General features: G+C 34.4%; 1 protein-coding gene across 7 annotated transcripts in view; it reads right to left on the bottom strand.

Annotated features, from left to right (window-relative positions):
• Nucleotides 1-26,448, bottom strand: part of RALGAPA1 (Ral GTPase activating protein catalytic subunit alpha 1) — a 247,497-nt gene that overhangs the window by 12,253 nt on the left and 208,796 nt on the right. For all 7 annotated transcript variants that reach the window (XM_059181915.1, XM_059181914.1, XM_059181918.1 and 4 more), the window contains 2 exons: nt 18,379-18,537; nt 16,626-16,753 (listed from right to left, as the gene is read on the bottom strand). In XM_059181915.1, the coding sequence (XP_059037898.1) occupies nt 16,626-16,753; nt 18,379-18,537 (287 nt within the window). The remainder of the gene's footprint in view (nt 1-16,625; nt 16,754-18,378; nt 18,538-26,448) is intronic.

Genomic DNA, 26,448 nt, shown 5'->3' on the forward strand with positions numbered 1-26,448 from the left:
ATCTTGGTGGGCCCTAGAAATTCCCAGTGGTGTGTTAACTTATCACTCTATGCATGCTGGCACTGATAGTCTCCCAATTGATCACTCTCTTTTCGCACCAAAGGTGCTGCCAGGAAGCAAAGGCTGAAGGCCCACAGGAGAACAGTCTGCTATCAAAACAAGCTGTTTTTAAAAGTCTGCTTGAATGGGTAAAATGCTTCATGAAAAGTAGGGTGGAGACACCTACCTGCTTTTAAAATGCTCTACTTTCAGAGGACCTATAAATGAAATATTTTACTTTATCTTATTATATTTAGAGTTTACACAAAAAAATTAGGCAGAGGGAAAGCAAATGTTAATATTTCTAAGGCTGGGAGGGTATTTCCAGTGTAGTAAAATTTAATAAAAGCATGAATATCTACATACAATACATATGGAGTACAATTCTATTTCACTATTACAAAACTCTGAAGAAACTCAAATATAAAGAATATAAACTGAATATTACTGAAATTACCCAGCTACAATGTATTCATTTTATATAAAAACACAGATTTTCTTTTTAGTTAAAAAAATCTTAAGTAAAATGATGCTCTAAAATGGTTTTTAAAAGTTCAAGTCTAGGTGTCAGAGTCAGTGAAAAAATTAGTGGTTAAATTTAAATGAAAAACCATAGCACTTTTCACAAATTAGGCAGGCTAATGTCTGCAAGTTCCTTTTTGGGGGGTTGTCTATGGTAACTCACCTTCTAAAAGCTAAATATTCTTTATAATTTTCCAAGTTTGATGTAGCCAAATCAACAACATTGAAACAAACCAATCTAATCTACAGTACTTACATTCCTCCCCCCTTCTAGAAAAGAGATATAAGGAACTCTAACTACTTAAACCACAGTTCTGAGTCCATAAACAGGAAATTTCACGATTGAGACGATGATAAAATCAGTTTATGGACATAAGGATTAACAAAGAGGACATTGGGAGATGGGGAGGAGAAGTGAGTTGGGGGAAATTGGAGACTGTGGACTCTGAGAAGCAAGCTGAGGTTTTTGGAGGGGAGGGGGGAGAGGGGTAGGGTGAGCCTGGTGGTAGGTATGAAGGAGGGCACATATTACATGGAGCACTGGTGTGGTGCATAAACAATGAATTTTGGAATACTGAAAAAAAAATTAAAACAATAAACAGTGCTGTTAGCATCTGCAAATGGTAACCATAATCCAAAGTGGTTAATTCCTCTATCTCCTCATAATAGATCAGACACTTACTCCTTAAAAGGCAACTCTCTAGGGAAGAGTTATTAGTACCTATAAATTGAGTGGCATACACAAACTTGATCGCTAGCAACAACAGGATAGCTCAAGCTTTATTCCTACTGTGAGTGCACGTTGCCATTGGCACTGAGATGAAAAAAAAACAAAAAACAAAAAACAAATGGGTGAGATGACAGACAGGGAATGGTAAAGAAATTCAAAGTAAAATTTGAAGTACAAGTCTAAGTTGAATTAAGGTTTTTGTTGTAAATTTAAAACAACCCAAGCCAAAACTAGCTAATAAAACACCACTTGATGAGGGAGACTTTTAGCTGGTAGGAATCTTTAATACAGAACTAGCCAATCAAAAGAAATAACACACAGGTGCTGCAATCACAGCAATATAATTATCCACTAATCCTCCTTCCTTCTACTTTCTGCAGAAGCAGGAAAGGGGGGAAGGAATATTACTATTCTAAAAATAATAAAGGGAATTAAACATTTTTTCTAGTATAAACACTTTAATCTGTGCTTTATTTACATTAACACTGTTATTCATTTTAGGTAACTGCTCTTGATTTTAAACTTACATATGAAATTATTTATGGCCCTCTGTCATTGTGTCAATACCAGCTGTCAAGAAACTGGGGTTCAATTTCAGCCTGGTCCTAGAAAGAGATGCATGAGTTCTCCGTGCAGCAGTATATGTTAAATGGGGATACCACCACCTGCTCCTATTTATGTAATAGGGATGCTGAAGATAAAGGATATAAATATAGGGTAACCCAAAAGTCCGCCTACATCTGTGTTAAACATAGTTTTTCTGGCTTTTGGTTCAAGTCTTTGTAAATAGCAGGTGCTGTCTCCCTGAGGGCAATTTTCAACATCTGTTTAAGGAATATACCTGCCTTCATGTGCAAGAACTCCGACAATATTTCTTGTTTGTGGTATGTACAGAGAGACTTTTGACTTATTCTGATGACAGAGAAAATGATTTCTCATGAGAAAAAGACAATAGGAGGAAAAGCTACTACAGAAGAATAATTAGTACACTTCTCAATTTTACCAATGCATAAGGAGGATATAGAAAAGGTAGGTTTGGTTTTAAAGAAGCAACAACCTTTCATTCTCCACAACCATTTTCTTAATAATCGAATGTAATTGTGAACTGCTTTTACTTAAAGGGAAAAACCTTTAGTTTTGTGATCACTAATTCCAAAGCATGCCCAATAGGTTTTATAAATATTTAGCTCAATGTAATTGTAACTACCAACTGTAGTTGGTAACATTTCCAAAAAATGGAAGTGTATGTGTGTATGTATAATGTACATAGCAAGAATGAGTATGAAGTATTTTTCACCAAAAGTATTTCTGAAAATTACAATTTTAAGTATATGTCTGAGACCTATCACTGCTTAATTTCCTCTTAAGTTCAGATTTAATGTTTTCTTTCCTAAGCAAGAAAGAAATATTGGCTCCTTTATAAGTAAAGGCAAAGTATTAAGTGTTCACATCTACACTCCATATCATGGCCTCAGAGATTTAAGACCCATTCTGAAATTCCTAAATTAGTAAGCACTTGCCTGCACTCAGATATTTCTGTGGCTTCATTGCTGTTTTAATGCTTAAGGATTTTATCTCCCTTCTCTGTATGGAAGATTCCAAGAACAGTAATTGTAGGAAGAGGGAGGAGAGTTCTGCCTCCTGACTTAAAATATGGAGAGCACTACTTACAATATTCACCAAGTTTGTAAGACGGTTGTGGTAGGAGTTTTCACATCACAGAACTCGACAAATGCCACAAGTCAGGGCCTCACACTGTTCTCAGAGCCAGTTGTTAAACACTAAGTATGCCTTTTTCTTTGTACTTGTCTTCCAAGTGGGGAGACTAATATCATAGGAGCAGAGACCATGTCCTTTTTATTTTTACATATCCAGCACCTAACACAAGACCCAGAAGTACTCAATGACTGTTAGTATGTTATAGAAGGAATGAATAAAACTGGTCTGATAGTTGATAAGGAGACCGTTATACACAAAATCTCCTTCCATTAATCCCAGTTTGGCTCTCCAGAAGCAAAACCCTTTAAGGCCAATATAGTTGGGACTTTGCTATGACTGGATTTAGAGACAGAGTTTGAATCTTCCTGTGAGAGTTTGGTTCCACCCCTACCCTTGATCTTGCTGCCTTCTTTGGAAGAGGAAAAAGTGAATAAAACATGTATGTATGTATATACACATAAAGTTTAATGTTAAAAAAAAAAACTAATAACTTTCCCCCCAAAATCCTAAATGCCTAAAACAGAAATTCTATAAATCTTGGAAGTAATTACAACTCATTACAATTTAGCACTGAAATATTCGCCCCACTGGTTGTGACAATTTTTTAAATTTAAAGAAATCTTTAAAATTTTCATAAATTCTACAATGGTATGAGGCAAGAAATTTAGTTAACAAACTAATTCTGTTCATTTCAGTGGTCCTCTGTAAAGAAAGGAGAAAGGGAAGAAATGCTGAGAAACTCTTTAGATAAAAATCATATGAAGGGTAATTTCAAAACCATTTTAGACAGATTTCTTTCTCTCTTTATTTTTAAGGCAGATTTCTAAAACTGCTCTGGTACACTATAAGAATAGATGTAACAATACTCTTGAAAAATAATATTCAGAAATTTAAATATTCAGGTTTTGAAAAAGGCTCCCTTGAGAGGGTTTATCCCAGGGCATCATTTATTGAGACTATTTTAGGACAGTATGATCTAGAGGAAGGATACAACAATCATCTGCCAATATTACTTTCAGGAAAGTTAGCAAAATTTGCAAAATGTTTATTCAGCAATAAGCTTTGCCTGGATGGAGAATACAGACAGAGATTTGCTCAGAAAAACAAAGCTGCTGATCTGTAGAGTTGGCACTAGAACCTTGGTCATTTAATAGTCCAGTGCTCTTTCTATATCCAATCTCAATGATTTCAGTTTGGTGTAGGAAAAGAAAAGGCATAGAGACATTTTAGTTAGCTCAGGGATGGCCAGCACAAAGACTGTTAGCTTAAATTTGAAGACCGCCATTTTTGAAAAGTGTTTGTTTATATACTAGATATCGTATACAATACAGGAAAAATCCTTGGCATGCTCTAATTAAAAATGAGAAAATAAAGCACATTTGGATTTTTACTTCTAAAACGCCTTGAAATATCCTCAAATATTCTAAAGCAATGTCATTATACAGGGTTTTGGAGAAATACTTAAAAATAAGAATTTTATGGAGATACAGGATATATGTAGATATATCTTGTAAGTACATCTCAAGGATCACATTAGCAGGCTATTAGCAGTAGTAAAGGGTCATATTTTCTTGAAATATACAGGACAACTAAGTACCCCATGGCCTAGGCACTCCTCATTTATAAGATGAGAGTAAACTATACTTGCGTACATTATAAAGCAAGATCTAGTAAATTAATACTCTATTTCTTTCTTACAGTAGCTAATTTCTTTAAGACACATACAGTGTAGTTCACATAAAGTAAAAATTTCCCCTAAGTAAATGGAATGAATCTTGGTATTAATATTGTTTACTTGTACTACCTTAATAGAAATTCTTCTGAAAGTCTGCAACAGGTTATAACAAATTATTGTGTATAATTTTTATGATGCATTATACTAATGAAATTCTTTAGTAGTTGCTACTATCTATGCAATGAAGGAAAAGCTGTGATTTGTCAGAGTAGACAAAGCTGGGCTTTAATCCATCCTTTTAACCATACTGCCAAGTCTATATTGTTTTCACTGCGTCTCAATTAGGAGACAGGCAGGACACCTGGTACTTCTTTATCTAAGTCCCATGGGCTGCCAGATGACTCAAAATCCATAACAGGTGCTAAGGCAGTGTGAGGATAGTCCTATTATTGAAAGCTGGAGTTGAATAAAATTTGGACCATATATAATTGCTCATAAATCAGTCAATTACTAAATGAAAACATTAAGTAAAAAGTTGATAAGCCCAATTCTACCAAAGTTCATGTAAATACATTTAAAAAGATTAACCTTAAATAAATAGGATTAAAAATTTAAACCTCCCTAAAGGTTCTGAAAATCCTTCCTGATTTAATAATCCAATAATCACTGGTGGTTTCTAAAAAGCACTAACATGATTATGAAATATGTATATTCCACTTTCATGAAAGTTGTATGAAGTAAAACACCTAAAAGAAAAACCGAGTTACTTAGATTTCAAATTTAATGAAGTTAAAATTTTAGATTCTTATTCTTGGTAAGATGTACTTGAAAATATTATCATTAAGTAATAACAAGACTTTCATAGTTAAGAGAATCACAAGTATTAGTCTAAGACTTTTATAAACATTGGGGAATGACTAAAAACACTTTGTATTGTTCCTTCTCAGAACAAAAATTTCAGTGCATTAAAATTGAGGAAATGTATGTGTTTGAACTAAACACTAAACTTGGATTCTTGCTAGAAGATTGCAAAAGGGAAAAAAAGTAAGTGAAATTTTACAGTGTACAATTACTTATGTGTTATCTCTACCTAAATGTGTACTAACATAATTAAGATTTTGTTTAAATGCTCTAATTATCAGGAGTACAGAAAAAGTGATTTATTATCATGGTAAGTAGTTACAAAGTACAACAAACTATCATTTAAGACTGTGTCATAGAATCTATGATAAACAGTATATTGGCTTAAACTAATGCACTATATGCCCCTAAGGAATTATGGGCTTAGAGACTGGACTTTAACATCAAAATCTACCCATTAATCTTGACTTAAATATAATCTATTCTGCAGTAAAAGGAAGAATGGGCATTCAATGAATTACTGTTTTTGAAATACTGCACTGGTGCCCATTTACTAACAGCGTTTAAGGGGACATGAGGAGATGGACGACTAGTAAATTTTACAGACTGTTACTATTTCACAAACATGCATTTGATTTTTCACCAACTTAGCAAGACTATCCCATTTAAAAAAATTTATAAATTAACGGACATGTTGCAGAAATAATAATACTGCAATATAATTTAGTCAACTTAGGTTCAGCTGAAATCATCATCTATGGAAATATGCTATAGGGTCAGGATCCTGGAGGCTGAAGTAAGCTGAAGTAGATCATTGTTTCTTTGCATCAGAACCACCAAATACTTGGTTAGACCAACCAGAAAAAAAGGAAAGGCCAGCAGTAGTGTTTATACAAATACCAGGGCATACAATGCTTCATAAAAAGGGAAACATCCCTCTTATTTTTAAATATACCTGAAACAGACTTCAAGGAGATAGAGAGAACGAACCAGAAATGACTGAAATAGTTATCAGCTATTCATTTAAATGATAAATCTGGTATTTAACCCTAAGATTTGAGGACTAGTTTATTTACAGTGGATTATTTTAGCACTTGCAATTGTTATGCATAAGATTAATTTACATTTCTATATTAATGTAGCTTGTAGGTATTCAGATATTTGGAAATTCTAAAAAAAATCCACAGTATAAAGGAAATTAAGCCAAATTTGTGTTTAACTTTATCTGATATATGGACTGTGCTAGTTTAAATCCATTTTCATCTATCATATCAAAACTGACTTTTGCTCTGTTATAATCTGGTGGTTTTAAAATGGATAATGCCATGTTAACAAGGAATTACTACAGGTGGTTGCTTAAATATATTTATTTGCTTTCTTTTTATAGTAGGTATGTGCTAAATAAAAGTCAACACTCCTATCAAGAGTAAGTAAATGTAGAAACATCAGTTCTACAACAGCTATTTTTGCTCCTTCTCTTTTCTGAATAGCAATTAGTAAAGCAACCCCTTCCCCTCCTCCCTAGTGCTGTCAAGCTGTTCAGAGCAGTTTGCAACTCGACAATGGTACCATTGTGAATGCTCTCTGGGCTTCCTTCCCACAGAGAGTTAAATGGGCAGTTCCTGCTGCCCATGATTGGTGTCCAGTGAAATAATACTCAAGAGCCAGGTTTTATCAGCTTCACGCCAAAGAAGTGAAGCCAGGGAACCCAAGCCTTCATATCATACTGGACCATATGCCAACCCTGATGGCCCCAAAGGTTTATCACTATGAATCAGGATCCATCATGTCCCTTGTGAAATTTCACTTCACATACCTTATGTGAAATGCAAAGCTTCACTAAAAACCAAACCTTCTTTACAATTGGCATGAACAGATGGACGGTAACAGTGGTTTGGCAAGCAAAAGTTAAGATTTAAATAGGCTGTATTCTAGTGTTTGAGAGGAAAAGCAGTTAGAAGAAAATGGGGAGATTTGTGACCCATAGTTTAATTTTAATTCCATTATTGAGTTATTAAAAATTCAATGGAAAAACCCCTTATGTTTAGTAAAAGGAAAAGAATGGATTAAAAGCACTGCAATTCCTATGTCAAACAAGGTTAAAGACTAATTTCAGCTTTACATCCTTCATTCTTTGCTCTCTGAAATCCACAAATAGCATCTAACTCTACTGCTCTTTTTATATTTAAACAAAGACTAGAATAAAACTTGTACATTATGCAGTAGGTGTAGTGAACGATAATGTGAACATACCAGTGCATCTTCATCACTAATATTAAAAAAAAAAAAAAAAAAAAAAGGTTTAACAGAGAAAAAAAAAGTCCCTGTTCTATCCCACAGGTGAAAATTTAATGAAGATGGAAGTAAAGAAACTTCATTTTGTTATTTTTAAAGACAGTTCAACACCTGATAGAGTTCTCTACCTTCCTTGTATTGCATGCACTACGATCTGATCCAACTGTTAAGACTGGCATATGCAGACCATACTGCCACACTGGATTTGAAAAAACAGGTAAGATGGTGGTAGTGCTTTCTTTCCCTTTGCTATTTTTGCCATAAAGCCAATGTGCTATCAGAATAGGATGAAAAAAAAAAAAGCCTCATTTATCAGTAACATAAAAAAGCATGATAGTGTGTAAAAGCACAAAAAGGCTTAAAATTACTTTACAGGAAACGTGTAAAGAAGGCTTGTTATGCAAGAATGTTGAGTCCATCATAAAACTCAAGATGAGGAAAATTTCAAATGCTCTTTTTGAAATGGCAAATGGATGTAAATATTATCAAACATTCAGAGAACTCCTTAGTCTTATTGCTAGCTATTATTATTAACTAGCCTGGAAATTACAATATAACTAAGTATAAAAATTATTTAAATAATCTATAGACTAACTCATTTTAGAAAGGCTTTGCTATAAAAGGAAAATACATTCAACCTTACCCTGCTATTCAAGACATAAAATTTATATAAAAGCAAAAGGAATTGTCACCTCAGACACTGGCTGTTGTATTATCGGTAGTAACATTACAAAACCAAGTTTGTTTTATTTTGTTTTTCTGCTTGACTGCATTATTTGGTTTGGACCTCATCTGCTATTACTCTTTGCTTTGCTTTATTTCATGCAATACTGGGAAACTCCTATCTCTGAGCCATGTTACACTTTTATCCCTTTGTGCTTACCTGGTAAAACCATTCCTAATTTCCTCCTCCCCACTATCCTCTCCCACTGTAATGAAATTAATCACTTTTACCATCCTACTTTGTAGATATCACTACTGCTGGACTCCTCATCAGAGGACACTTCATTAACTACTCACTCATTCACCTACCCATCCATCCATCTAGACTGTACCAGACTGTACGCTTTGAAAGCAGTGACTCTTTTTCTATCGCTAGCTTTTCTTTCACAGTGCCTCCCATATAGTAGGTAGTCAAGAAGTATGTGGTGAGTAAATGAAAGATCCCAAATTGCTTAGCAACCTTTTTTGGGAGGTAAAGAAATACAAACTTTTTTTTTACATGAACAAGTCTGGATGCTACTCAACCTCTATTGAGATAGTAACTTTTTCCCCTTTTATAATGATTTATTTCATAAGATTTTATTCCTTTATTTCTGAGAGAACCTTAAAAATACTTATTTTGAAGTCATTTTGATGTTGTTCAGTATAACCTTTTTTTAATACTTAAATCTGTCATTGGGGCATTAAGTGTTCTTAGAAGAGATAAAAATTGAAAATATCTCTGCAATTAATATAATGAAATGGAAGTTGCTCATATACTGAAGTCATTTTTGTGAGTTCCCATTGTTAAAATACAGGAAAAGTAGATATTATTGGTTTCTATTAGTAAAATGATCATCTCTAGAGAACATTAAAAGATGCTATTTTCAGACATTGGTGCAATTCTATAGGATAAACTTCACTATTATAAAAAAATTTATTACATAGCAGAGACCTACATTTATTGCCTTTATATCTTTTTGAAAGGATGAAGGCATATTTGCTAGACCAAAACTAACAACTTTAAAGGCATGCAATAAAATATTCCCACAACGATTGTATGGAAATCTCTCAAAATACCAATAACATCATCAATAGGCATATATTGCCATTTTTTAACAAAAGATTTTTATAATTTATTCAACAGAGAGCTAGAGAGCACAAGTAGGCAGAGCAGCGGGAAGAGGGAGAGGGAGAAGCAGGCTCCCTGCTCAGTGGAGAGCCTGATATGGGGCTTAATCTCAGAACCCTGGGATCGTGACCTGAGCTGAAGGCAGTCACTTAAACGACTGAGCCACCCAGGCATCCCATATTGCCATTTTTTAAAAAAGGAAAGCTGAAAAAATAAAACTGATAAAAGAATATATTAGCATCACAATAGAAGACTTGCACATATGCAGGATTCCTGTTTACACTGTGTGCATACATAGACTATAAAGTTTAGCAGTAAAATCCAGGCCAGGGGAGGGGGATGTTTAATCACAAGCTTTTAAAACAACACAAAACCCTTCAACAGTGATGCCCATTTCTTCAACAGAGGAGACTGAAATGCTCCCATTACAGAGCACATTGTTAAGTAAGAAAGAATGTCTGCTTTTAGAGAGGTCCTACCACAACGGTTAATATCAAATGCACCAAGGCTGCAAATGCCACAAAGCCTGGATCACTTAGTTGGTGAGACATTTTATTTAAAGAATTCTCTTCTTTTGAAGTATGAATGACCACAATTATAAATCTTGGAGTTTGTAACAAATAACCAATTTGTCCATGAAGTTCTACATACTTTCATTTAGAAAGTATATAGATTCTACATACTTTCACTTAGAAAGTATGTAGGAAAGTATGTAGAACAAATGGCCTTAAGATATTGAGGGCTCCTATTGGAATCATTCATGTAGGTGGTGCGAAGGTTCAAGAAGTGAAACTTCTTGTTTTATGTAGACTCCCACAGCTGCCCCTTTCAGCTCTCCTGTGGCTACCGCCTTCCTGGCTGTTCAACAGGGGGTGTAAGCCTTCAGGATTGTAACCCCTGCTGTCTCCCTCCTTGGGGAGTTGGGGTGGGGGACATTAAATTGTACTCCTCTTAAGACAACATCTGGCATTTCAAGACACAAGTGTCTTTGGCTCACTTTTCTCCTTGATAGATCCTGCCTGTCCCTCTGCCCACAAGAGGTGGAGGGGGAAACCTCATTGACTATTGATCTTTGAAAATTATTTTCATTAAACTGTAATGCCCTCTAATAAAAATATAATGAATCAGGGGTGCCTGGGTGGCTCAGTGGGTTAAAGCCTCTGTCTTTGGCTCGGGTCATGTTCCCAGGGTCCTGGGATGGAACCCCACATCAGGCTCTCTGCTCAGCGGGGAGCCTGCTTCCCCCTCTCTCTCTGCCTGCCTCTCTGCCTACCTGTGATCTCTCTCTCTCTGTCAAATAAATAAATAAAATCCTTTTTTTTAAAAAAAAAGACAGTATACATAAAATTATGTAGTTTCTCAATAAACTCACTTTCTTCTAACACGAGATGGCAGCAATATTGATGGGCCTCCCTAAGAGGTTTTATAATGTTCTATCATAATGAATGGCAAACTACATTAGTGGAGCCAATCAATTACATTTCATTTCATTTTGGCTCTCATACTTTTGCAACAAGTTCTTTACATCTGAGTAGCAGAACTGCAGGGATAACAAACTGTGACTAATTGAAGAATGATCATTGACTTCTGGTAATTTGCCTGATAAAGTTAAACAGAAACCCAATTCTGGCATTTACAAAAAGGTCAAATCTAAACAGATTAGAACAAATCAAATAATATTGGTTTGGTAGGAAAGAATATTAAACCTAGAAAGAATGTGTTTTTTAAAGATGCCATTTAATTTTATAATATTATAAACTATTTCATTATAAATTCATAATATTTCAAATAATTCAAAATATTTCATTATAAATTATTTATCACATATATATTATATACATACATACAAAGCCCCTAAATATAAATTACAAGAATTGTAACAGACACGCTACATTTCATCTGCTAAAATCTCACCCTCTGAGGCCCAGATTTTCTATGTATTCTTCCTTTGTTTTCTTACTCTCAAAGTAATAACTTCCTTAGAACTCACGCAGCATTTTATCTCTAATCCTACTATATCATATTTTATAATTATTAATTTATATATTATTCTCTCCCCTATTAAGTTTTAAGTTTATTGGAGAAAAAATTACCATCTATAGCTGCCCCTTAAAAAACAGGGAGGCTGGGGTGCTAACACCCCATGCAGCCCCCAAATCTTTTAACTCTCCCAAAACTTAACTACTAATAGCTTACTGCTGATCAGAGCTTTACTGATAATTTGATTAACACATATTTTTTATTACATGCATTTCTAGGCTAGGCTATGATTTGTTTCTACATGTTTCTCAAATCTTTACTACTATCATAAAAAGTGATCAGGAAATAATTTGATAGAATAACATACAGTTCTATTTCTTGAGCTGGAGGTAGTTAGACTTAGTTATTCACCATTTACTACATTTAGAATTTATGCTCTTGTTTCAAATTATATTTTATAGTAAGAAAGTTTAAAAAGAAAAATTTAAGAAAAATGGGATATGTGAGACAGTTAATTTTATCAACTTGACTAGGTCATGGTATCCAGTTTTTGGCTAAACACCAGTCTTGGCATTGCTGTGAAGGTATTTTTTTCAGATGTGATTACCATTTAAAATCAAGAGACTTTGAGTATACTCTATAATGTATATGGGTGGGCCTCAACCAATCAGTTGAAGGCCTTAAGAGAAAAGACCAAAGTCCCCATGGAAGGAAGGAATTCTACCTTCAGATGCCTTCTGATTCAGATTACAATATCAACTCTAAGAACTTCTGCAGACTTCAGACTTGCCAGTCCCCACAACTGTGTGAGCTAATTCCTTAAAATGAAGCTCTCTCTCTTTATGTATATATGTACCTACATTCTATTGATTCTGATTCTCTGAGAACCCTAATACAATGAGATTATATGCTGGTAACTTCTAAAAATTTCTTTGCATAATCTGTTAAAAAAGAAACCGTACATACATAGCATCATATTTAACATTTGTACATAGATGAAATATCTTTAGGATCATAAAAGAATTGCTTTAAAATGTTTATTTAAGGTATAGTATAATGATAGCTATGATCATGAAATTAATACTATGACATTTATTATTCCCACTGCAAAAAAAAAAAGCCAAACAAAATTAAAACAACAACAGAACAACCCAATTCCAACACATACACACACATTCAACAGGTAACTAAAAAACGATGGCTAAGATCAACCTGAAATACCCCTCAGGTCCACTGGTTACCCAGAATCTGCCTATTCTTCCTCCCCAGCATTGCATTTCAATTCCAATTGCATGATCAAACCAACAAACTGAGCTTGAGACCAAAAAAAAAAAAAAAAAAAAAAAAACCAAACCAAAAAACCCCCACCTAGCTGACAAAGACCAAGGTTGCAAGAAAATGCTTTTCAAGTACAAGTAATGCAAGAAATAACAAGTGAAGTGAAGGAGAGGTTTCAAAGCTTGAAAGACAGTCATCAATACTGACAGATTACTGTAATTCTGGCTGCCAGCATGATCGATTTGGACAGCATATGACAATCAATATTGTCCTCATTTAGTGAACAACATTAGATTCATAGTTACAGAAGATGTTCCCAGGATAAAATTTAAACTGTATTTAATGATCATAAATAGCACAATTTATGCTGTGGAATCTTAGTGGGTACTTTTATTAGGCATAAAATAACTAACACAGCAGTACAATTATCCAAATATAAGTGAGTTTATTAGATATTCTTTTATCCCTTTATTTCTCTTATGAGAATAAAGTAGTAACTGGTGGTTTTCAAAGCCTACTTCTATTTCAATTTCTGTTGTAATTTCTGTTAAGTTCTATTGATCTGTTTTAGAACAGATGATTTTTTTCCTTAATGGGAACTTACCTGGATTTTTCAAAATCATACATTTTAAAATTTAATATATTTCTGAGATATGTATTTATTATTTAAAATTCAAAGGTGTCTGTATTTCAACATCTTAAAAATACCTAGTTTTAAATTAGTATATAAGGTTTCATTTAAAAATCGAGTAATCGGGGCACCTGGGTGGCTCAGAGGGTTAAGCCTCTGCCTTCGGCTCAGGTCATGATCTCAGGGTCCTGGGATTGAGCCCGGTGTCGGGCTCTCTGCTCAGCGGGGAGCCTGCTTCTCCCTCTCTCTGCCTACTTGGGCTTTCTTTCAAATAAATAAATAAATAAATCTTTTTAAAAAAATTGAGTAATCTATTTGTATGAAATCACTTCCCTGGACATTTAGAATTAATACAGAACTTTGTGAATCCTTGTAAAAGATGAATATATATTCCTCAGAAGAGCAAAGGTTAGGAGCATCTTTATTATATCCTTAAATAGTACAGGGAAATAATTTCCATATAGGTTCTAAATTCAAGCTATCAAGTCAAGAAAAATTTCTTTAAGCTGTCTGATTTTGTGTTTTTATTCTGAGTCTTCTAGAAGAGGTTCTGCTGATGGATATTGCTCATATTTGCTGTGTTAATAAAGTGTTCATGTTTACTCTTTTAATCTGAAATATCTCTCTTCATCTTAGAAATTTTCTCCAATGTGGTATCTATTAATGTCTCAGCAAGATGAGCTAACTATTAAAAAACTTCAAGAAACAGGCCTGAAAAATCCAATCCAATCAATTAACCTACCAACCAACCAAACATAAAAACCCAATTAGGCAATTCCTTGGTGTTGGGTACAGTTGTTTTACTATTGACTGTAATCTTTACAGATAACAGAATTCATTGCTGCGCAAAATAATGTATCCTATTTCATTTACTAAGCACATCCAAATTCATTACCTCATTTAATCTTCACAATAATTCTGAGATGGGTATTATCTTTTTTTGCAGACAAAGAAAGTGAGGTTTAGAAATTCTGTGACTAGATCAAGATCACAAGGCAGAGCCTGAGTGAAAAAAAATCAGTATTTTTTTTTAACTGCAACTCTAGCCACCATACCTCTAAGACAACATGCAAATCGGAAATAGTTCTCAAGAGTATGAATTTTGGTGCAGGAAAAAGAAATTAAGCCATAGCCCCAATAAATTAAGTTTTGCATTTTCAACTACTTGGTAAGGTATGCATCTTAAATGTTTGTACTTTGGGTCAGAAATAGTTTGTGTTTGCTCAAAAAACTGAATTCTTGTTTTATGACACAAGAGGCAAACAAGAGTTTTATACTACAGTCTAATCTCTCTCATCACTTTTCCAAAGAAATGGCAGAGGACACTAACCTTAGGGATGAACATCAGGATCAGGCAAACTGTAAGGAGGCAAAGGTCAGAAAGAAGACAACCTCAGAGGAGCTGACAATGTGGACAAAATTAGTTTACGGGTAATAATCTATATATTCCTTGAAGGATTAGCTACCTTTCTAGAGATATTCAGGAAATAATAAACCAAATCATTACATTTCACAATGACCACTTCAAATCTTAACTTTCAACATAACAGTAAGTGAAGATATAACTGTCACAAATAAGAAATGCTACATCAATGTCATTAAGCTTAATCAATGTACGATGTCATGATCTACCTATAGTTCCATTTCACAGTGTCAGAGTACATGAGAAATTGCATACGAATCAGATTAAGTCAATTTTCATCAAAAGAAGTGAATGTATGTGGCAGACTTACAATAAATCCATTTCATGTGGAAGAGAACATAGGATAGTTTAAAAGCCTTCCCTTGTAAAAGCTTAACAACTTATTAAGTAAAAGTAAAATAACGGAAATGTTTTTAATCATATAGAAAAGGTATGAGGAAACACAAATTCATTTTATAAGGAATATCAGAAAACAATTTAAAATTTAAAACTGTATATATATTGGGGCGGCTGGGTGGCTCAGGTCATGATCCCAGGATCCTGGGATCTAGCCCCGCATCTGGCTCTCTGCTCAGTGGGGAGCCTACTTCCTCCTCTCTCTGCCTGCCTCTCTGTCTACTTGTGATCTCTCTCTCTGTGTCAAATAAATAAAATCTTAAAAAAAAAACCAAACTGTGTGTGTGTGTGTGTGTGTGTGTGTGTGTGTATATGATGCCAGGCATCGCTCTAAGAGTTTTATATATATTGACTCCTTCAGTTCTCATAACACAATGAGCTAGATGTTATCCTTCTCATTTATAGATATGGAAACTGAGGCTCAGAGAGGTTAAATAATGTGCCCAAGGCTAGATAGCCAAGGAAGTGATGACCAGCATCTGAGTCCAGAAATCTGGCTCCGGAAGCCATGTTTTTAAACACTCCATGTCCTCTCATACTTCCACATCTTGTTTATCTTGTTCCCTCTGCCTGGAATGCTCTTCTCAATCTCATCCACCCAATTAACTCTATTCATCATCTTTCAATATTCAATCCTCACATTTCTCATAAGTGTTTCCTGACACCACTACCCCTTCCAGCTGAGAGGCTCCTTGTCATTATACATCCAAAACATTGTATGTAACTCTGTTACAACACATGCACTGAAAACAGCATATTTCCTCAGCTAGACTGAATACTTAATAATGACTATTTTGGTTATTCTTATACCTCTACAGTGTCAGAGTACCAGCAATACTCTAGAGTATTAGAGTACCCTAAGGGGGCTCTTATTAATTAACCAAAAGATAAGTACTGACTAGTAGTATATAAAAGAGGGTGCCTGGGTGGCTCAGTAGGTTAAACCTCTGCCTTCAGCTCAGGTCATGATCCCAACATCCTGGGATTGAGCCCTCTGCTCAGTCTCTCTCTCTCTGCCTGCCTCTCTTCTCTGCCTACTTGTGATCTCTCTCTCTGTTGGATGAATAAATAAAATCTTTAAAAGAAAAAAAAAATACATTACTCAAATACCATAATTGCTTAAACACTGGGGAAGAACTCTACCATATATCAATAAACAGAAATTCATCTAACACATAAGAAATACTTACCTTGGAAAATAGACATGTATTAGAATAGAAACGATACTGTTAAAAAGGATACAAGTTTTGATACAATGGAATCAGAGATTTCAGAGCACGGCTTGCGTTTATAGCTGTTGCTCGAACCATAATGGGTAGGACCTTTCCATTCACAATAGCACCATCAAAAAGTGGACCAAAGAAGGGAACCTAATTGAGAATTTAGAACATAATTTTATACTCATATTGGAGAAAAGTTTTAAGAACAACCAAGACATTGCACACAAAAATGCTTCTACTTCCTCTTTAGTTCTTTCTTCAGGAGAAATACTATCCAAATTCAATTTTTTTCCATGATTAATACCAGGATAATAAACAAAAAATGCCAAAGGTCTTCAGGGTTTACCATTCAAAAGAACTGTGCTTCATTTAACTAATTCATATTCCCTGACAGTTTCCAAATTTCTGTACCCTCAATTGTACACAAAAATCCAACACTGGAAATAAATTCCTTTTCCTCCATTGAGTAAACACAGTGAAGATAATACATCCTTATAGGCAGCAAGTTCTTCATTATTTTTGTGTGATAGCAGCTTTACTACAGAACTTAAAAGACTTTTATTACATGGTTTGTTAGAAAAAAAAAATCTATGTTTTGGTAATTGGTCAATTTTATCAGATGATTGACAGTTTCAAAGTTATTCTGTTTGAATATGGTTGGTACAAATGACAGCTGAAGGCAAGGATATGAGCTGTGGATAACAGAGTAAATATTTCAAAAAATATGGCTTTGTGGCCATATGTTGTCCCTGATGCATATTCTTCTTTGATTTTTAATTTTTTTTAAAAGATTGAGAGAGAGCAGGCAGAGCCAAAGAGAGAGAACACGAGAAGGTGGCAGGGCGGGGGAAGGTGAGGGAGGTGGAGATGGGGTGTGGATGTGGGGTGGTCATCAAGCCCAGAACCCTGGGATCATGACCTGAGTGGAAAGCAGATGTTTAACTGACCCTCCTCTTTGATTTTTTTTAAAAAGAAAAACTTGGGGAGGAGGGAGTAGACACTGAAAACAAAACAAAACAAACACAAAAAAAGAAAGGAAAAAAAACCCATTAGAAATATAAGCACCATTAGTAGTTTGCACACTGTATAAAAATAGGAAGTAGGCCATAGTTTGCCTCTGATTTCGATAAATCCTAAAAAAATCTGGACGTAAGCTTAAATTCCCACCTGGGAAACTTAGTCTAATTCAAGGAATTCTAAAGATTCATGATCAACTGTCAAAAAATAGGTTTTCTATAAATTTAAAAACACTCAATTAAAACAGTAAGAAAGGTACCAACACACTACCACACTTTTTAAATTATTTTGAAAGAAAATACTTGTGCAAGTGTATTTCAGCCCTATGGTATAAGAAATCCAACAGGAACTTTTTTTTTTTTTTACTTTGTAGAACTTTCCTTTATTAAGGTACATGACTAAATAATCATGTAATCCTTAGTAAGCTATATTAACTAAAAATACAGAATGATTACTTCTTCTTGTATCTTTTCTGAAAGTATAATCATCCTCTTAATAAAAGGTAATCCTTTTGTGAGTTTGGTAGAAAGAACTTCCACCCTGGCACTCCCATTTGAACATAGTTTCTTGCTATTTTTATAGTTTCAGCTCCTTCTGAACCAGATTTAGACAATTTACATAGGTACCAGAGTCTGTGTCTCACTTCCCCCTGTTTTCATAGCCTGATATGCCTAGTCTAATCCTTCTGAAAGAAGAAACTCAAAAACCCACAAAGAGCTCAAAATACATTATTAAAATGTAACAGAAGGAGTTCTTACCTCTGGTTTTTTCATTATCTGAATACTGAACATGTGATTTTTCATTGGATATATTACAATAAGGACATCACCAAATTCTGTAGGAATAATTCCTCTCCTGTAGTCTCTAGTATGCTCCGACCAAACAATGTGTACTTCGTCATTTCCCAAATGTCTCAACTGGAAAACCAAGAAAATAGTTCATAGTGCTTTAGAAAAAAGCATATAGCTCCTCATAGAGCAACTAACAATATGCTATACTATACTATAAAAAGATTAAAAGGTAAAGAAATTAAAAAACGTAAATTTCATTTGATCATTTTTCACAACTCATGAAACACACTCAAAACATTAGGAGATGCTGCAAAAGACCAGAAAATATTAGGCTGTCAACAGTCAGTGGGAAGCAGAGAACTCAGAAAAAAAATTCACATACAGCCCAAACTCTTTTTTTTTAATTTTTTAATTTTTTTAATTTTTTATTAACATATATTTTTATCCCCAGGGGTACAGGTCTGTGAATCACCAGGCTTACACACTTCACAGCACTCACCAAAGCGCATACCCTCCCCAATGTCCATAATCCCACCCCCTTCTCCCAAACCCCCTCCCCCCAGCAACCCTCAGTTTGTTTTGTGAGATTAAGAGTCACTTATGGTTTCCTAGATGTCCATCAACAGATGAATGGATCAAGAAGATGTGGTATATATACACAATGGAATACTATGCAGCCATCTCTCTCTTTTTTTTTTAAAGATTTTATTTATCTATTTGAAACAGAGAGAAAGATCACAAGTAGGCAGAGAGGCAGGCAGAGAGAGGGAGGGAAGCAGGCTCCCTACTGAGCAGAGAGCCTGATTCGGGGCCTGATCCCAGGACCCTGAGATCATTACCTGAGCTGAAGACAGAGGCCCAACCCACTGAGCCACCCAGGTGCCCCAGCCCAAATTCTCTTCTTAACTAGCAACTATACTAGTTTCCCACTACCAAACCTTTTACAAAATTGTTTAAATGTTTTTTAAAAGTGAGCAATATAAGATTCTTCTCCTTTTTTTCTGACCATTCTCTCAAAGGGCTAAAGAGCAGTAAAGTTGCCTTAAGAAGGCAACAGGAAGAGAAGGAAAAGAAATAGATAATTCATAAGTTGGGTAAATAATCTATTAAGTAAGAGAAGGTTGACTGTATTTGGTTCAACATCTTTCCAGGGTTTCTTTGCCTGTGGAATGTTATACAAGAAATTCTACCAAACAGACTTCTTGAAATGTTTAGACTCTCAAGATGTTTAAATATTTGTAGTGCTTACAAAGGCGCTTTTAGCAATCAGAGAGTTAACATTAAATGCTTACAATTATAAAAAAGCAAAACATCCAAAAGTTGAATTTCTAAGTTATAAGAAAAAATGAACTTAATACCCTTTAGTCTTGAGTTTTCTTCATAGAGATCATCATATAACATGTATTTTAATATAAAATTTGGTTATCTTAATTGATTCTGTCACTGCAAACACTTGAGTCCTTTTTGGTACATATCTCACATAAGCTTTTCTACTACTTTCAGATAAATGGACACATTGTATGTGTGACATGCTGAAGGTTTAGAAGGTTTGGAAGAGAGAACTAGGATAAGTGTCATCAATAGTTTTTGATGAGCTAACATACAAGCAATTTCCATTTTTGAAATATGCAATCTACTTGGCTTCAAGACCACAGAGCAGGAAAAAAGTTAAATGTGATTTCAATAAACAAAAAAGGCACTCTCTTCTGTTACCCTTAGCCCTGGAGTTTTTTTGTTTTTAAGTAAGCTCTACGCCCAGTGTGGGGCCTGAACTCATGACCCAGAGATCAAGACTTACTACCAAATGAGCCCGCCATGCACCCCATAACCCTGGAGTCTTAACCTGGGTTCAAAGGGTCTGTGAATATTTTAAAATTACATGTAAAATTTTGTGTATTTTTCTAAGGAGAGAGTCTATCAAATAGGAGTATGTAAAACAAAAAAACCCAAGAACCAGTGTTCTAGTGGTTTTTAAAGTCCCTAACAGCAGCCTATCTAAAAAATCCTAATTACTATGAATGTCGTTAATGTATCTGAAAATACAAGGCAAATCCCTGAACTTTAATATTTGTATTCCTAAGCAAGAAATGCCCCTCAAATACTTTGATGGATTGGATTATTAGGCTGAATCGACAGACCAGAAACTATTATTTAAGAAATATAGTATAAAAATATTTATTTTCTTTTAAGGAGACTTTTTTTAGGCTTAAGTACATTAAAATTTTTTTGATTTTTGGAAACCATAAACATACTTATTGCTCTAAATGTATGATGGTAAACCTAACCATCAAAATATTGTTTAAGTTTTAATTCTCATTATTTACACCACACCACACATATGTGTGGACACACACATCCGTTGAACAATATAAATTTAGTACTTGGGCTCTGTGACATTTTTAAAAACCAAACAGATTACACAACTTAGAAAAGCCATGGCTCTATAATTTCATTTTTTAATCAAAATACTTTAAAAATATCCTTCCTATACAGCCATCCCCATGTGTCAGCTTCCCTAATAGGTTTATGTTAACTGAATACAAAAGAAATGTGAAATAAATTTAACCAGGAGGGATGATCCAATCTAATTTTGATACATTAATGTCATATGCTGTACATGTTACAATAGCCGCCAGATCTAATACTAAGCTCCAGGCTATACTGAGATTTCCAAATGGCAGATTGTTCTAAGTGATATCAAGTATAATTGAAGTAATAAACGATAGTAAAAGCTGAGCACACTGTCAGGAAGAATTTAAGTATTTACTTTTTAAAATTAAATGAGTTAGGTTAGGAAAGACAAGACAACTGAAATAATGCAGGTCTCAATTTACAGAAAATTCCTTTTATTTATCTGCTACATTAACCCTTGAACTCTTGCCAAAGCTATCTATAATTTCTAGTGCCCACTTATCTAAAGAAATGGGAGAAAAGGGCTACTAAAGTTTTATCGTATAACCAAAGCTTGTCTTCAGATATCTACCACAGTCTTAAAAGTCTGTTATAGAAGTTTAATGGAAAAAAACATTGTATTTTTTACTAAGACACTGTAATGAAGATATTTGTGGCAAAGAACCACGCATATAACAATGTCATTCTAAACATGTTCAAGCATTCTGAGGGGGAAAGCTTGAAGAACATCCTTATCATTTTTTAAAGAGTAATTATGTTGTCATGATTAGGCATGTTTTTGTATCTTTAGGTCTTAAAACCTGCAACACAATAAATGAAAATTGAGAAATTGCTAATTGCTATATAGATCTCATACATTTTTGAAAGATTACTGAATGAATTTTGAGTATTAACAGTTAAGAGAAATTTCAGTACATTTGACATATTTAACACAAATACTTTATATAATATTTCATGTTTATTCCTTATCTCTTATGGACTTACAAGATTGTGTTCTGTGTATACTCTCCACGTTTTTCTATACTCTGAGAACTCTCAAGGAGTTCCTACCTACATGTTTCTGTACCCAGATACCAATCATTTCTTTTTTTCTTTTAAGATCTTATTTATTTATTTGACAGAGAGAGACACAGAGAAGGAACACAGGAGGGGGAGTGAGAGAGGGAGAAGGGGGCTTCCCGCTGAACAGGGAGCCTGATGTGGGGCTTGATCCCAGGTCCTGGGATCATGACCTGAGCAGAAGGCAGATGCTAAACAACTGAGCCACCCAGGTATCCCACCAATCACTTCATAAACAGAGTACAAGACTTCTGTACATGGGATGAATCTGCTAAAATGACTGGCAACCAAATGATTCTTCCAAATTCACTTCAAATGCTGCTGAAATAATTTTATTCCGGGTATATAATATAATATAGACTGAAGATTATCATTATCAATTCATGAAGATGAAGTACTTAATGAAATTCAACATCTGTAAAAATGAAGTCCTCAATACATTATAGAGTATCAGCACTGGAAGAGACCCTAAAGCTCTGATTTCCCACCCAATACTCCCACTGCAATATCCCTGACAAGTTAATCCTGCCTCTGTATGAATACTTCTAGGGTTGGGATCTTTACACCTTCATGAGTCAGGGCAATCATTTTTAAAGAGCTACAGTCAGAACATTCTTTATACTAAGCTAAAATTTGCTTCCTAAAGCTAGTTCTTCTAAAATGAGCCTTACCAAATAAATCCAGTTTATATTCTATATATTACCTTTTTCAGATATTTGAAGATTGGCCCAATATGTATCTCAACTTTTCTTTTCCATGTTAAATGTATCTTTGGAATTCCTCCTCTTATAGCTTACAAATCTATTCCTTATCGTGGATTATTACCTCAGTTTACCAATGTTTCTATTAAATTATGGTGTCTGGAATTGAACACATTAATTAATATATGCTCTAATACAATCAGCTCATAGTGGGACCACTTCCTCTGTTAACTAAATTATTTTCTGCATTTTTTCAAAGTTGGCTCAAATGGAAGTAGTAGCCAATTCAAACCCTTAAGTCTTGTTCTTACAAAGTTCAAAGCAGGTAAAACTGACTGCTAGATCTAAAGGGAGAATTTCATATTTGTTTTTATTAAATGTTACCTTTCCAAGTTCAGATTATATTTAACTTATCAAAGTCTTTTTTTACAGCCGGATTCTGCTACTCAGTGCATTGGTTCTCTCTGACCCACATTTGGGTTATCCTTAAATTCAATGTCCTGTGTCTTCATTTAGGTTGTAGATAAAAATGTAAAGTGGGACAAGTCTGGGTAACAGCCTTATAGCAAGTCATTATAAATGTTCCTCCTGGTTCTAATAATATCCAACATTTATTAAATTCTTAACTATTCTAAGTGCTTTGGCATAACTTAGTTTTAACAACATGCTACAAAGTAAATATAATTGTTATTACCCCTATTTTTACAGATGAGGAATTGAAACTTAAAAAGATAAATTCATTTGCCTAATGTCACATGACTAGTGGCAGTCAGAACTGAAACCAAGGCAGTCTAATTCCAGAAACCATACTTTAACCACCTCCCTATATGCCTTTCATTAGTAATTAATTTATGTCTCCAGAAGTGTTATACAACCAGTTATGAACATACTTACTGAACTATTATTAAGACCACATTTCTTTGGCTTGTTCACAGCAAACAACTTAGCTAAATGCTTTATACTGTCAATGGCCTTCCCTGATCTGGTAATCCTATTAAAACAAATTCAGTTACTTTGATGTGATTTGTTTTGGTGAACTCATGGTGGCTCCTAGTGATCACTACTTCATTACCTAAGTGCTCACAAACCATCTGTTTAATAATCCTATTTTATCAGGCATTGACATGGAGCTCATGAATGCTAATTTTGGTAGTTAATGGACTACTTCATGTTCTTTTATGAAAATCAGATGTTTGCCTATCTTAAGACAACAAAATGTTTTCATTTTCCATGATTATTTCAGAGATTACATTCAACTTTAGATTTCCTTAATGTCGTGAAATATCATTCATCTGGAAATGGAAACTAGATTTCATGCAAAGTAACTATATCATCTTTCACAAAATCAGCTTACCCTCTGACTTCCCTACCTCTATTGAAAGTACCTAACAACTAATTATAATTACTCAGGGTCAAAATTTGGAAGTCTTCAATTTCTGTTTTCCTTACTGTATCAAGCTCTTCATTTTTTTTTTAAACATTAGATCCCTTTTTTGTACTTTTCTTCCTATTTCATATACTGTTGTCCTACATCATATGTTAGTCATCCTGCATACCTGAACAGTCCATGAGTTCTTAAAAAGCTTCTCCCCTACCATCTACTTTTCTTCATACATTAGCAAATACAGAGAGCTGACTAAATGCATTGTACTGCTCGCATAGATACAATGGTGGAAAAATAAAAAATTAATAATTGAATAATTACTGATATCAATAATCCTCTAATATACTTCTCTGAATGCAAATAATAAAGAAAACTGATCTATAACGGTACTTGAAGAACGCACAGAAGTTAATTAGGTTAGGCAGTTAGGGAGATAGAGGTATACACGCAGAAATTTAAACTGATTAATACTGCTTCCACCCCTCATTTTTCCCCTGTTTTCCAGACACCCACACATAGCAAAATAGACACTATCAAATACTCCTCAAGCCTGTTAAAAAAGCATACTTTCATATATTTTAGGATCATACATATTTTCATATGTTTACTTGCTGTCTGGATCATTCATTTTTAGTAATTAAGAAAACCTTATTGAAACAATAAGCATGGTGTCTAGTATACAATTACCCTAGCAGAGTGGGCACTCAATACACATTGCTGACATTTCAAGACAGTCTTGAAAATGCTTTATTGAAATATGTGACTTCGGTGCAAAAGATGTGTTTGAAAAGACCACAGCTTGAAAACTGTTTTCTTCCCTTTATTTTTTTTTTTAAATTTTTATTTATTTGACAGACAGAGATCACAAGTAGGCAGAGAGGCAGGCAGAGAGAGAGCAGGAAGCAGGCTCCCTGCTGAGCAGAGAGCCTGATGCGGGGCTCGATCCCAGGACGCTGAGATCATGACCTGAGTTGAAGGCAGAGGCTTTAACCCACTGAGCCACCCAGGTGCCACGAAAACTGGTTTTTGAAATGTCTCAATAACCAACTGAAAAAAAGGCAAATCCTTATTGGACTTGACTTCTAATATAACCAGAAGCCTGGTGTATAATTTTCCTTTAAAGTATTTTCCATCACAGAAACTCAAGAAAACAAAGCTATTATATTTGGAAATGGTTGGAGTCTGAAGTTTCAGAGAGGGAGAAGCAACAGTTTTTAGACATGTGGGGTGACTTCTTTTTTGTTTACATTTGGACAAACACAAACTTCAGAATTCTCAGAAGAACAGGGGAGGGTGTTCAAGTCTGTATGCTTGTTGTGTTGAAGAAATGGAGAAACAGAGATGAGAAAGAATGAGGATAATGGGAAAAAGAGGAGACTTGAGAAAGGGCTCAGAGAAAGAGAAACTGGAACAAGACAGGATCAGGTTAAATCTAGTTATTACTATAACTTATCTATAAACTATGGCACTTACTTGGGTAAATTTTTTTGTCATTACATAGTACACAGCATAAAAACAGAATTATCTGTAATTATGGCATTTATTTAAAGATCCCACTTTGATGGTGACAGGAGGCATAGTTCTATGAAGAGAATAAATTAGGGTAATGCGATAGCATTACTGAGTGAAGGGGACTTCTTTAGCTAGCATGGAAAGGTCTCTCTGAGAAACTGTCAAGTGAATCTGAGAATAGAGCAATGAGAATAAGAAAGCCTGGTGATGTGGAGAAAGAACATTTCAAATGAAAGAACAGTAAGTGCATACCCTCTGAGATGGGAATGAGTTTGACACGTTGGCAGGTTAGAATGACAGCCATAAGACCAGACTACTAAATGAAAAGGAAAGTGACAGGAGATGTGATCAGAGAGGTAGGCAGGCAGGTGGCCAAATCACTGAAGGCCATAGTGAAGAATTAGAACTTTATTCTACATGCAATGAGGAGCCACTGCTATCGCATCCAAATTACACCATTTGCAGTAGTGAGATAAATTTACTCTGAACCATTTATATTTCCTCATTTCTCTATCCTCTATTCTTATCATAAAAAGTAGATTTACAGAAATTGGGGGTTAAGGGTAGCGTCTAGAATATTAAATAAAATTATTTTATGTAAGACTGTTATTTTGGGATTAAAACCATGAGTATATTTCTATACCACCTATACTAACTACACTTTAACTAAATAATGAAAATTTTATTATTTTTATTTTTATAAATTTTATTTTATTTTATTTTATTATTTCTTAAATTTGTCTATTATTTCTTAAATTTTCTTTCTTTGGAAAGAAAACTATATTTCAGTTTTATTTCTAGACAAAATATAGAAAAACAGATATAAAATGAGAATCAGACTAATCAGGTCTACGAAGCTGATTTATCTGGGAAACTATTGTGACCAAATTCCAAAACAGAAAAGGAAGTGCTGTCCATGACACTAACAATATTTCAGAGGAAACTGACTTAAGCCCCTCTTTCCCCTCT

Source organism: Mustela lutreola, chromosome 7 (assembly GCF_030435805.1).
Source record: "Mustela lutreola isolate mMusLut2 chromosome 7, mMusLut2.pri, whole genome shotgun sequence".
Classification (NCBI taxonomy): Eukaryota; Metazoa; Chordata; class Mammalia; order Carnivora; family Mustelidae; genus Mustela; species Mustela lutreola.